Below are 13,459 nucleotides of genomic sequence, written 5' to 3' on the forward strand. Positions count from 1 at the left end.
CTGAGGCATCCATGCAAATGAATGGGGAAAACGGGGTAAACTCTATGAATTAAACCCTGAAAACCTCAAAACAGGAGACTGATTCCTCCTCCTCCCATACAAATGTATAGGCTAACCTTTTTGACAATCCCTTTTAAAAACCTTAAACAGGAGAATGATTTCTCCCATACAAGCTCATGTTAAATTGTCTCAAGAATCCCTCTGACTCTTGGTCCATGGGGTCAAAAGAGATCGATCTTTTCGCCATTACTTACTCCACTCAAAGTGATCCAATAAATATTTGTCCATGTTCTATTCGAGGTAATGAATTAATTTTCCGATTACATTCATTACCATCGAGTATATTCACAAATATTATTTTAGAACTTGTTTCTTGGTTTATATGTCTTTGTTGAGCAGAAATAAAATGATAAACTTCTCTCAATGTTCTTGTTTGACCACCTCCTGATCCACATATCATTTTGAGATTGTAGTAAATTGTTTTTCCATTGTTCAATTGATAACCATCAAAGTTTTCAGTCCATTCAAGGATATTAATTTTTTTCCTTTACATCCTCCAACTTGTTTGTAATTAAATGTATCCGCTTATTTGTTTTATTTACTTTTACCCTGGATATTTCTTCAATAAGACTTGTTTGATATTTCTCACATTCATTATGTTTCCCATTTAAATACCAAGGCTGATTACATCTCCACTCTTTGGTTTGGTTATTGCTTGGTTCTATCATTTATAAATCGGTAAAAAGACGCTCCTTAACACTGAGACTTATAACCATAAGGGATACTCTTGATTCCATTCCCTAAAATATATCTTTTATCATCAAAAGCTCCTAATGCTTTCTTATTTATCTCTTCTGTATATAATTGATGTTCATAACTTCTTATTGTATTCATTTTTCTGTACTCTTCCTTCTTTAAGGTTAAACAGTTGTAATAATGTTTAAAGTTTATTGTTTCCTTGATTATATTTTTCTTTATTCCCTTTAGCTTCTTATCACATCTTTCAATGTTATCTATAATTCCAGCTGTGTTTGTCTGTGACCGCTGTTTCTCGACAACCGCTGGTCCAATCTAATTGAAACTTCCCAGGTATATTGCTGGGCACCTGAGGATGTGCCTTTTCAAGGTTTGATATTAATCGGACAAGTGCTTCCCAAGTTATGGCCATTTATTTACCAAACCAATGAGAAGACACGTTGCGTGGGCATAGCCGATGGGGAAGGGAAGCTCAGCCGCGTTCGCCATTACGGGTTACAACGTACGGACTTCCGGATCCATTACGGGTTACAACATATGGACTTCCGGATAATGACGACTTCGTGTATTCTAATAATTTCTCTATTTCTTATGCGCATTTATAGATAAACACAATGCCCCAAGTTATGATCGTTTTCATATTAGACGGTGTATAAATTTCGGTAACATCAGAGTGTTGGTATGCTCTGAAGCAGGAAGTAAATTTTTTTTTCTCTTCTCTTTTTGTTTTTCCTTGCCACGACATTGCGAAAAGGTAAAATACGTTGGCGCTAATTGAATAATTGGGTATTAAAACTAAATTGCGAATAATCGTAACTGCGAATAATATTCGAACTTCCGGGCCACGCATGTACGGGCACTCGAGAGCGAAGAAACGGCCTGTGTGGTTGTTGTTTGTTGCTCGTGGTTTGAATATTTTTTTTTTTTTTTTTTTTTTTTTACGAGCACGTACTAGTTATCAATATACGTAAAAGCATAAGACTCTGATCTCAAACCCACAAACTCACTCATGACCTTTCCACCCAACTCATCCTTAAACTTACCAATAACCTTTTTATTCTTTAATGAAAACAACATACTTTCAGACTTATTACTTGTATCATACATATCAATATTATCGATCATATCCTCGTAAACATCACTTGTCTTAATTTCAAATATAAAACTATCTGTATCCATATATAACAATGACACATTAACCTTGTGCTTTAATTTTAAATTGTTATAGCAATAGTCATACATTAACGACTTTGACAAGTCAAGAATTGATGTTCCTATATAAATCGGTTTATCCATTTCAATACTCTCTTTTTTTTTCAAATGAATAGCACAAAAGTTCTCTGAAAACACCGCCGCTCGTTTAAAACTTGGTCTATTAATTAACTTTGAAGCCTGTTTCCAAGATGTAGCAAGTCTTATGTTTTGTCGATTCCTAACATTTTCCATAGTCTTGCCAAATACAGCATTATTCATTAATTTATAAAAGTCCTTCTCAAAATCTGTTCTTGCTTCTGTTCTCCTTTTTTGTATTGAAATCAATATATTTCTTTAACCAATCAATGACTTTGTTTAAATTTCAAAATTCAATGAATTTTCCTCGCTCTCAACCCAGCAGATAAATATTGTCTTAAGTTCCTTTGATGCAAAACATAACTTTCTTTATCATTTAATGCAGTTAGTAGTTTTTTGGAGATTTACCTTTTATATTGAATGACTGTTGGTAATCACTTAACCATTCTTTTCTTGGACTTTCTTTATCAGGGGCATAAGGAAGGTCTTTATGTTTGTTATGAAGTTCTTCTGGATATTTTAAATCGACATCAAAATAATATCCCACTTCAGCTTCATCCAATTCTTTTTGAGAGGAGATTACAATGTCAATTAAAACTTTTTCATAATGTTTTTCTTCAACCCATTTAAGTTTTCCATAAGGTAAAGATTGAGACATAGCCCACCCATACAAATTGTTAGCATCATAATACATCAGGTAAGAGTTGTCCTCATTCTTATTGTAATCAGGAAGATATTTGTTATTTGCTTTTGCTTATCTCTTGGAACATACTTGAGATATTCCTCCTCTTTTAGCCTTCTCTATCATTAAAAGCATATCTATATCACTGATTTAATTCAAAATTTTGTTTTGCCATTTTTAACATAGAGCTCCAAGACAAGCCCGGGCTGTGTAATAGTGAACGGGGTCTAATCCATAAGAATTTTTATTATGGCAGACTTCTAAAAGTTACAAACACATCAACCAATAACAATACATCAGTTTTAAGATACAAATAATGATATTCTCCAAGATTCTTTATATTAAACTTCTCCCAAACATTTTTAGCTTGTGTATAATCTCTATTGGAAATATGAGTTTTATTTAACTTTCCATAGAAACTTTCCTTTGAAGGAAGTTGTGTTTCTTTAAACTTCTCAAATGAATCCATATAGTCATACGGATATATTCCCTTTTGTGATGAGAGATCAATCTCTTCTTGATTTGAGAAATATGATTGAAGACTCGAAGTTTTTAATATTTGATACCAAGTTAGATAATGGACTTGACATAAATTTGTATGTGTCAAGAAATCTGATATGGGTTATGGGGGATGTATGAATTGTTTTTTGAATGAGATGTATTTTTGATCTGTGTTAGGAATGGCAGAAATATCTCCAGATGTCTTTGAAAGTTCATTTATAAATAGATGTGTGTCATAGTGAGCGTTGTTGTGAAGAAAGACAGGAATAAAATTTGGAGGCTTGTAATTAAGATTACAATGGGAATGAGCTGGACCTCTATATTTACCAGTAAGATGACAGTGATCCCTAACCTTGTCATCTCCCTCAATTTTCTCCTCACAAATATGACAGATACTGTTCTTTCTAAATTCCTTTTTCCCTCCCTTTGTTAATGACATTGGTTTATAGGTTTTCACCATTATTTCTCTTAGTCTTATACAGTCTTTTTCCAATCGTCTTACAAACTCCTCTGAGGCATCTTCTCCTCTCTAAAGTTCTAACTTGTTGTATTCATCACCAACAGATGATTTGATATAATAACAGAAACCACAAGGAGTATGTTTTTGATATTTAATTGTGTATGATTTATTTTTATTTGGAGAAACAGTATCTATCTTTTCAAGGATACTTTCAAAATCAGCATATATCACACACAGATGTTTTATAGATTTGCTAAAATCTTTGAATGATATGTTTGAAACTGCTTTTGGTAAATTGATTTCGGTTGATTTATGATTACATCAATATTTTGAATGTTGATTTAATCGTTCTTTCATGTGAAAGGAGTTGAGGCATCTCTTACAAGGATACGTTTTACATTTTCTCTTATATAGTTGTGATTTGGTTAATCTTGAGAAATTTTTGATGAAAGCATAATATGATTTTTCCTTTGAAGTAAAGTGGAGAAGGTCAATGTGTGTTTCATAATTTTTGTAGTTGTTTGAAATTTTTAATATCTGAACTTTGTTTGCATCCGTTAATCCAGATACATTAACAGATAGATTATTCATTTTCTCAAATTTAGGTATATCTCTCAATGACATTGGAAACTTTAAATCTTTAACATTTAATGTATTCTCGTATTTCTTATAATGTTCAACCCTTTCAGGATTCCATTGTGGAGGATGTAAGTGAGCAAGAACAGACCATAGAAAACGTTTATTATCTTTGTTTTGAATATTAACGACTGCTTTCTTAAGTTTTATTTATTTTGGTAAATTGATATAAGAAGAAGCTTGAAGAGGATCTGATTTTAAGATGTGTATATCTAAAGAGATTATTTTTGTGATGGCAAATCCACTACCTACTACAGTGTTATCAACATCTTGTTCTTGTCTCTGGAGATCATCGTAAACATCACATCTTACAAAATCTTGAAATGATGAGATAAAGTGAGGATTTGTTCTCATTTAGGGAGTAGTTTCATCGTCTTGTCTTACCATTTTCAATTTTTCTCCCATATAAAACTTAAAAGTTTTCATTTCACTTAATGTGTTTTTAATTATAGTTTCAATACTTTGTTTAACCATATCAACAGCTTCCATGATTGTAGATGGTCCAGGGTCTTAAACGAAACAATCTTATTTTTATATGCCCTTTAAATGCCCCATCAGTGTTTTCAATGGAGAATTTAGCTTCCCTTTCTTCATTGTTCTTGTGTTTGCATGATTGAAGGTGTTTTTTATAAAAAAAAATTTAAGAATATCATTATCACATCTATCACAATGTTTTGTTTCTTGGTCAAGTGGAGATATTTGTTTGAAAAGATTGAATGTGTTTGTTGGTTTGAAGGTGTTTTTTTATAATATATATATATATTCGTGATTACAAACATCGCAGTACATTGTATTCACCATATTTATATAATAAAACTTTGCTTAAAATAAAATGTTCTTGATGAAAACTTCGTTTAATTTATACGTGAATCTGTGCTTAAAACCATTTTATCCTCCAACTTTTTTCACTTAATAAATACAATGTATCAAGACACAAAAGACAAGTTTCAATCAAACTCTTCATTTGTTAAAGATACTGAGAAATATATCAAGGATGTAAAATTGAACAAAGATAAATATAACTATTGGATAAAAACAATTATGGGGAATAATATGAGTTCTTCAATTTCCTTCAGTGGAAGGGCTTTTTGTATATCTGGAAGAACATCAATTTAAATATCTCAAACAAAAGTTTCTCCTCTCCTTCTGGTAATATATTCAAAACTAGAAAAAGCAATGAAACATGAAAAAGTATCAAAAAATAAAAACCTTATGGATGAAGCTTTAGAAAGAAAACATAAGACCATCTGTAATATGCAAGGAGAAATTTGTATTTTTTTCAACAACCCGAAAGATATAAATCCTGATGAAACGAAGGATATTAATATATCAGGTGAAATGACATTTCGTTCAATAGTAGTTTAGGATCATTTTTAAATTACCTTTAATATAAAAAATGTAGTAGTTGAATCTGTTAATGAAAAGTATATAGATATCGATGGTAATGTTTTTTTTTTTTTTCTACTCATTAAATATGAGTCATTATTCAACTGAAGATTTTGAAGATTATGAGAGTGATTATGATACCGAGAGTTTGTGTTCAAACGATAGTTATGAAAGTAGTTTTATAGATGATTGTGAAAGTACCGAGGATGAATTTAAGTTTGAGTAAAGTTTTACTTTATAAATATGCTAGATTTTGAGCCTCTTGAATTCCCTGATTCTCCATATGACAAATTTGAAAATTGTCCTGCGTGTGAAAGACTGGGATTAAACAGTCAAAAGCCTATAAACAATGTATATTCTGTGATTATCTTCTAATTAATGATAATAAAAAAATATAAAAAGGAAAATAATTCTTTGAGATTTACACCAAAAATGAATTGCTTTACAAGATTGATTAGAGACATGAATGTGAAGTATGAGGGTGATAACACACCTTTCCTTACAAGGGAAGAAACTGAATGCATTTGCGAAATGTTCAAAGGATTGTTGTTATATATTATTCACGATTGTCATTTTCAGGGAAATATCAACACGAGATATTGCATAAATAAAATAATGGATTATCTTGACATTAAACCCGAACTTCGGTTAAAATATAGAGTTTCTAAAAAAGCCAATAATAAATTAAATAACCTGTTTTCCAAATATATAAATGAATGATTTTTTTTTACCCATTTGGGAAAATAAGATAAAATTTAACAATCATAAAAATTTTCCAAATTAATTAAGATGTCTCATAGTTTGTTCAAGCGGATGTGGAAAAACCTGCTTACTTTTGAAGATGCTCCTGAATCCCAACTTTTTAGATTATGATAATTTTCACAAAGTCGAGTTTTCAACCTGAGTATCAACGACTCTCACAAGGTTTTAATGCTGGTCTTCCAAAAGAAGATATAATTGGTTTATTTAAACTTCAAAACAATCTAAATGATTATAACATTGAAGATATAATACAACTATTTTGTGATACACAGATATAAAAAGAAATCAAAACCGATAACTTGTATTCTTAGTGATAATATGGATGATATACCTTCTCCCCAAGATTTGGATAAATCAAAAAATAACCTCGTTATCTTTGATTGTGTTAATGAGAGAAACCAAATGGTAATGGACAGCTACTACACAAGAGGGAGACATTCTTCTTGTAATTGTATTTATCTTAGTCAATCATACTTTCAACTTCGTCGTCATTCCATCAGAAACAATGCTAATACTTTTGTTTTATTCAAGTTAAATTCAATTGATATAAACCATTTTTGGAGAGATAATTGTTCGACATTATGTAGTAAAAAGGAATTTGTGGATTACATGAAGCAAACGACTGAAAAATATAAATATATTGTTGCGAAACAAGATGAGATATCAAGGGATATATTTTTTGTTTTATAAACAATTACATATATAAATGACAACTATTATTATAAATGTTGTAGGTAAATCTGCTTCTGGAAAAAAACTTTCATAAATCAAGGTTCTTGTATAGTTCAAATGAGAATACCGTAAATTTAGTTAAAAAAAACACCCCATGATATGCATTGTATCAATAAGACCTGGAGAAGTAAAAGGTGAAGATTATCACTATATTTCAGTGGAGGAACATATGCGATTGAGGAAAGAAGGTCAAATATTTAAGGAGGTTTCTCTTGGTACAATAAAATATTAACATTGTAAGAGTGAGTTAAAGAAACTAAAATCTGGTGGTCTTGGGATATTAGAAACTAATCCAGAAGGAATGAGACAAATTATTAAACATCCGAGTGGGGTTAAGATTTTATCATTCGGTTTTAATGTTGATGAAGAAACTCAACGCAGACTATGAAAAGCAGAGATACAAGTATTAGTGAAGAAGAAATTACAACTCGTATTAATGTTAATAAAGAATTTGATGAAATATTTAAAGAAAAGGATTTATTTGACCACATCTACTTGGATGACGAAGAAAAGGAAAATTTCCCTGTTGATCTTTACAATTCATTAAATGATATTTTCCAATAAAGAAATGGATGCAAAAGAAAGAGCAAGAAGATTTAAGGAACATCAAGAGTTGGTTTCAAAAGTTGTAAAACAACAGGAAGACATGAAGAAAAAACGCAGACAGAGACTAACGGGTGAAGAAGCATTTGAAAGAAAACAAGAGAAATTTTTTTAACTCGTTTTAGAAACTTCCCAAGAAAAAATTATCGATGTTTCCACAGTTCCCACAATAGAATATACTCCTAAAAAACTTCAAATGTTAAAAGATTTCAGTCAAATGATGGAGAAAGAATTAGAGCATATAGGAGAATTAGAATATGATGAAGGATTATTTAAACAACTGGAAGGGATTAATCAACCCCCTGATTATATTGTGAATGCTCTTCAAAACAATTAATATTCAGCGGAATCAAAAACCAAAGCAGGGCTCATTCCAACAGAACAACCAGCAATATTTCATCTTGTTCAAGAAAAGGTATTGATATTTAATGATGAATTAAGGTTCTTGAGTTCTGCTCAACCTCCTGTTAAACTAACTCTGAGATTAATGTTTCTTCTCACAAAAGATGGAAGACAAGGTTCAACTGTGAGGGATGAATCAAAGTATATTGATAAACCATTGGATATGAAAAATAATGATGATAGAGTATATATTGATCTGCTGGACTCTCTTAATTATAGGGTTAGTCTATCTGGTAAAACTAGGAAGAATGAGAAGGAGAAACACATTATTCAGGCTTTAAGTATCGTTGGTTCAGGTGTTAGTTTTCTTCCAAATGACCCATCACAATTGGGTAATAGACTGTTATGTTGTTAGGTAGTAAGATGGCTGGAAATAACAATTGTTTTCATGAAGCATCAGCCATTTTAGACCAGTTGATGAACATGAAAATAATTAATAAATGTCAATACAAAGACATTTTATCTCGTATTAAATAAGATGAGAAGCACAATCCTTAGTTTTAATTTCACAACAAACAACCACACATCTTCATTCCCATACCCACAACAACTTGACACAACAAAAGAATATGAGGTGTCTTTATTGTCCATGGAAACTTATGATACCTTGTCTAATATAACTGAGAAAAATGACAACTTTAGTTATAATTCGGGAAGTGGATACAAAACTATAACAGTTTCACCCGGAGCATATGAGATTTCTCGTATATCTTCCGAAATTGTTCGTCTTATGAAAGAACAGGGTGATGAACCAAAAAATATTGTTATAGATATTCAAAAACATACTTCAAAATCAATGATTAAACTTAAAAATAACTACAAGGTTGATTTCACAAATGATCATTAATTTCAAGAGTTATTGGGTTTCTTCTCAAAAAAGATTGAAACGAATGGGATGTTTTACAGTGATAATGTCATTCAAATATCCTCAGGAATAAATTCGGTATTAATTCACTGTGATTTGATTGATGGTGCGTATAATGATGAAATAAGAACAAATACAATATTTTCATTCAGCGCATACTCAACCCCAATTGGTTATAAATTCAAAATGGAACCCAAAAATCTGGTTTATCTCTCTGTGTCAGGAAAAACCATATACAGAGTAACTTTTAGGATAACCGACTGAGATAATGGTATGATTTCTTTTTATGGAGAACTTATATCCATCAGAATTCACCTACGTGAAGTTTTCCAATAAATAAATATGATGGTTATTGTGAGGAAACACGAGTTGGGAAAATATAAAATAATTACAGGGGATGGGATGTTCCTTTCCCCATACTGCAAGGGTGAAGGTATGTATCTTGGTAGAGGATACTATAAACCTAAGAGAAAAAGGGGTGTCGGACATCAATTTAGAGGAGATGGGATAATTGATACTCTCATGGGTATAGGTTCAACTATTCTTAAACATAAAGACCTAATTGGTTCAACTGCTTCTGCTGTGGGAAATGTATCGGGTGCTATAAAGAGTATAAAAGATGCCCAAAAGGAATCTTATAAATTACAAGCAATAAAAGAAATTAAGAAAGGCAAAACTCAGTTGTCTCCCCAAGAACGACAGAAAATAATTCGAATACTTGGGTCAGGGTTCCAAAAGTTTTAACATCTTTTTTCCTAAATAAATACAAGTATGGAAGCAATTGATAGTATATATGATTTGGATGATACCATTGTCATCTCAAACTCCACTAAAAAAGAAGATTACTTCAAGGTAAATGCAATAACTGGAACAGACTGGAATGCAAATGGAACAAAAAGTTTTGAAATAAATAATCAACAAACTTATTTGAATCTAACCGAAAGTTTCTTGTTGTGTAAATTTACATTCACTAAGGCTGGGAATAACATAAACGCTACACTCGTAAATGATTTCTTCTTGAAAATGTTTGATAGTGTTCGTTTGTACATTGGAACACAAGAAGGTGAAGCAGTTGATTATGTCTCTGCTGTATCTAAAATGTTGAAATTTACACTATATTCATTCAGTGATTGAATGGAAACGGGGTCGTCGAAGGTTTTATTCCTGATATGTCAATGGGAACAAACACAGACCTTGGATATAGTCAAAGGAAAGGAATGTATAATGATGATGCAAAATCGGTTAATAGTTTTACTGTGGCAGTTCCTCTTAAAGGTATATTTGGATTTTGTGATCATGATAAAGTTCTGTATGGTCTTAAAATAAGATTTCAACTACAAAGGAATGATAATGAAAAAGATTACTTTTTGGTGTTGGTAGTGCTTTTCGTGATCAGAATAAATTTGTAATTGATGAAATGAGTTGGTATTTTAGTCAATATACTCCTAATCTTAAAAGAGAAGAGATGTTGAATAGAAGACTTAACTCGAAGAAACCACTCAATGTATCATACCTTAAAAGAAGATGTCAACATGTTAAACTGAACCAAACCACTTGCACATGAAATTTGGGTGTTCTGGAAGGAAAGCCACGATGTCTGTGGATATTTTTTTTTTAAACCAGATGGTGATACTGCTGCTGATAACAATAATGCATTGAGTGATAATGCTAAGGTGAAACAACTTCGTGTTTCTCTGGATGGAACATTTTATCCACGAGATAGATTGGAAATTAATTGGGGAAAAAAATGATTATGCTGAAGCATACAAGTCTTACCAAAAGGTGTGTGAAAGTAATGGAATTAAAGAACCTATTTTGGATATGACAGCATTTAAAAGTTTGTATACAATCTATGCGTTTGATCTGGTTTGCTTTTGGAAGAAACGGAATTACAGATTAATACAGATAATGGTGTTGTTAGTCTCACATAATTTTTTGTTAAATAAATGAGTGGCAAAGTACCAACTGGGGTATATGTTAATCAAATCAATCTTCATAAACTATCATCTTGTGTTCAAAATCAAAAGCCTTGTATGATTAACGTTAATACAATTCAGAGAAAAGGAGCAGTTAGAATTGATGTTTTGCTCACAAGAGAACAGGTTAAAATCTTGAACGATACTGGCTCACTTAAAATTAAAATGTCAAAACCAATATTGAAAAAATATTCAATAAGAGAGGTGAGTGGAGGAATTCTCCCATTTCTAATTCCTTTATTTGCTGGTTTAAGTGCGGCTGGAGCATTGACGGGTGGTATTTCAACAGCGGTGAAAGCTTCCAACGAAAGGAAGGCTCAACTCCGGGCTCAAAAATAATTGGAAAGACATAACAAAGAATTGGAGAAACAATTTAGTGGAAGTGGTGTAATTGTAGATTTTGCTGAAAAACTTGAAAGTCTGCCTGATAAAGCGAGATTGTTAGTTGGAGATATGCTTTCTTCTATCGCACAAGCAGGTGTAAAATTAACTAAAAGTGGTAATGGATTATATCTTTTTAATCAATAAATGAGCATTGAGTGGTTTAAGGAATTTGGAAAGAATACAACATCAAATTTACAACTTGTCAAGTATTGTAAGATATTAAAAAATTCATATTGTGGTTATTTGTATGAGAGGGGAGGTGATTCGTGTCATAATATTATTGTCATATATTTCTAATACATAAATGACAGCAAGAAGGCTTCAAGAAAATTATCATTTTTGTGTCCAAGCATACCTTCAAGAAAAGAGTATTCGGTATTTTAATAAATATGTTCGACACCATAAGAATGAGGTATTTTCAATAAAAGAGTGGTTTTATACTGATGTCGATAAACCAACAACTTTGGGTTTAATTAAAACTAGCATAACCCGTGCTCTGCACGACATGTTGGGGTGGGTGTGTTTGAAAAAGGAACTGATGCAGAGTATCAGTAGTAATTTTACTTTAATGCATAAAGTGGAATACAATGTTCAAAGTACTTCTTGATACACAATGTTTTGGGTTATAGCATTGTCATTGTGGAACCCTTGTTTTGTAGTTGGTATAATTTGCACCGTAATGTCCGAGAACCGACGTGATCGTGAGAAGGCAACATGTAGCTGACCGTGGCTGAACACCGGCTGTGGAAGATATAACCCAACTATATCAAAGGTTTGGCCTTGCGCTTTGTTTATAGTCATGCAGTAGCTGACTCTTACTGGAAACTGTGTTCTTTCAAGAATGAATGGCAAGTTCACATCTGATGGGGCCAGTTTGATTCGTGGTATCAACACATAGGCACGATTTCACTGTTTCAGAACCATTTTATTTACTTTTTTTGTACCATGCACCTCATTATGGTCTTTGAGATAATTTAAGCCGAATATCACGTTACTCGAGTGCAGAACAAAGTCGAAGATTGCGCGACACGAAACCACAAACTCGGAAATAATATACAAGATGTTAAATAATGAAAAAAATCATTAAGTTAAGAAAACTTTAGGCTCTTTTAGAAATTCAAAAGAAATTTTATTGGTTTCCTGTTGTAAAAAAAATTATTTTGGATACAGGAATAACAAGAAATCCTGATGAATATATGTATGATATTCTATGGGGTGTAAGTGAATCAAGGATAGTAAGGGATGAGGAAGGAGTTGAAGAAACTGACAGAAGAAGAGGGAGAAGAGAGAGGGAGGAGAGGGAGGAGGAGAGAGAGAAGAGAGGGAGGAAAGAGAGAGCATAAATAAATATCAAAATATGGAAACCAGTGAGATTAAAAAAATATTGGAGGTATTACAGAAAATAAATAAATCTCAACGTACCGAGGAGGAAAACAAAGAATTGACAAGTCTATTAGAAATATTTTTTAACAAGACTATTGACATCGTTTTCAAGGGAAAGATATTGACTTTAATTAAAGTTTTTCATTTTTTTTTCCTTTAATAAATGGAGGAGAGAGTGAAGACATTTCTGAGGATCCTTTATGTTTTAAAAATTAAGATTCAAATGTGCAGGTTGGAAGCTAAAAATTTTCACACTCTGTAGGAATTTTTCTCATAAATAAATGAGTTATTGTCTCAAATGTAAAAAGAAAACTAATACAAAAAAAATCTCATATTTTAAAAAGTAAAAATAATAGGGTTATACAAAAAGGTACATGTTCGGTGTGTGGTTCAAAAAAAAAAGTCAATTTATCTCCAAACACAAACGTGGAGGAGATATACAAAAGTTTTTATCAGGAAGTAAATTTGGAACTACAGGGGAATTACATCTACCAGGGTATTCTTTATGTGGTCCAGGCACAAACTTGGATAAAAGATTAGATGAGGCAGACAATCCCAAACCATGGAGTAAAACCCATCAATAGGGTTGATGAAGTGTGCATGAGGCACGATATTGATTATGGGAATACCACAATTTTGGA

General features: G+C 31.8%; 1 protein-coding gene across 1 annotated transcript in view; it reads left to right on the forward strand.

Moving 5' to 3' along the window:
* The window catches only part of LOC147034360 (neuronal PAS domain-containing protein 1-like), an 85,332-nt gene extending 71,879 nt beyond the window's left edge, over nucleotides 1-13,453 (forward strand). The window contains exon 4 of the mRNA XM_085881364.1: nucleotides 12,095-13,453. Within this exon, the coding sequence (XP_085737490.1) occupies nucleotides 12,095-12,103 (9 nt within the window). The 3' untranslated portion in view covers nucleotides 12,104-13,453. The remainder of the gene's footprint in view (nucleotides 1-12,094) is intronic.
* Nucleotides 13,454-13,459: the final 6 nt, after the last annotated feature.

The sequence above is a fragment of the Eptatretus burgeri genome, chromosome 1 (assembly GCF_056783735.1).
Source record: "Eptatretus burgeri isolate ZD-2024b chromosome 1, Ebu_testis_v1, whole genome shotgun sequence".
NCBI classification, from domain to species: Eukaryota; Metazoa; Chordata; class Myxini; order Myxiniformes; family Myxinidae; genus Eptatretus; species Eptatretus burgeri.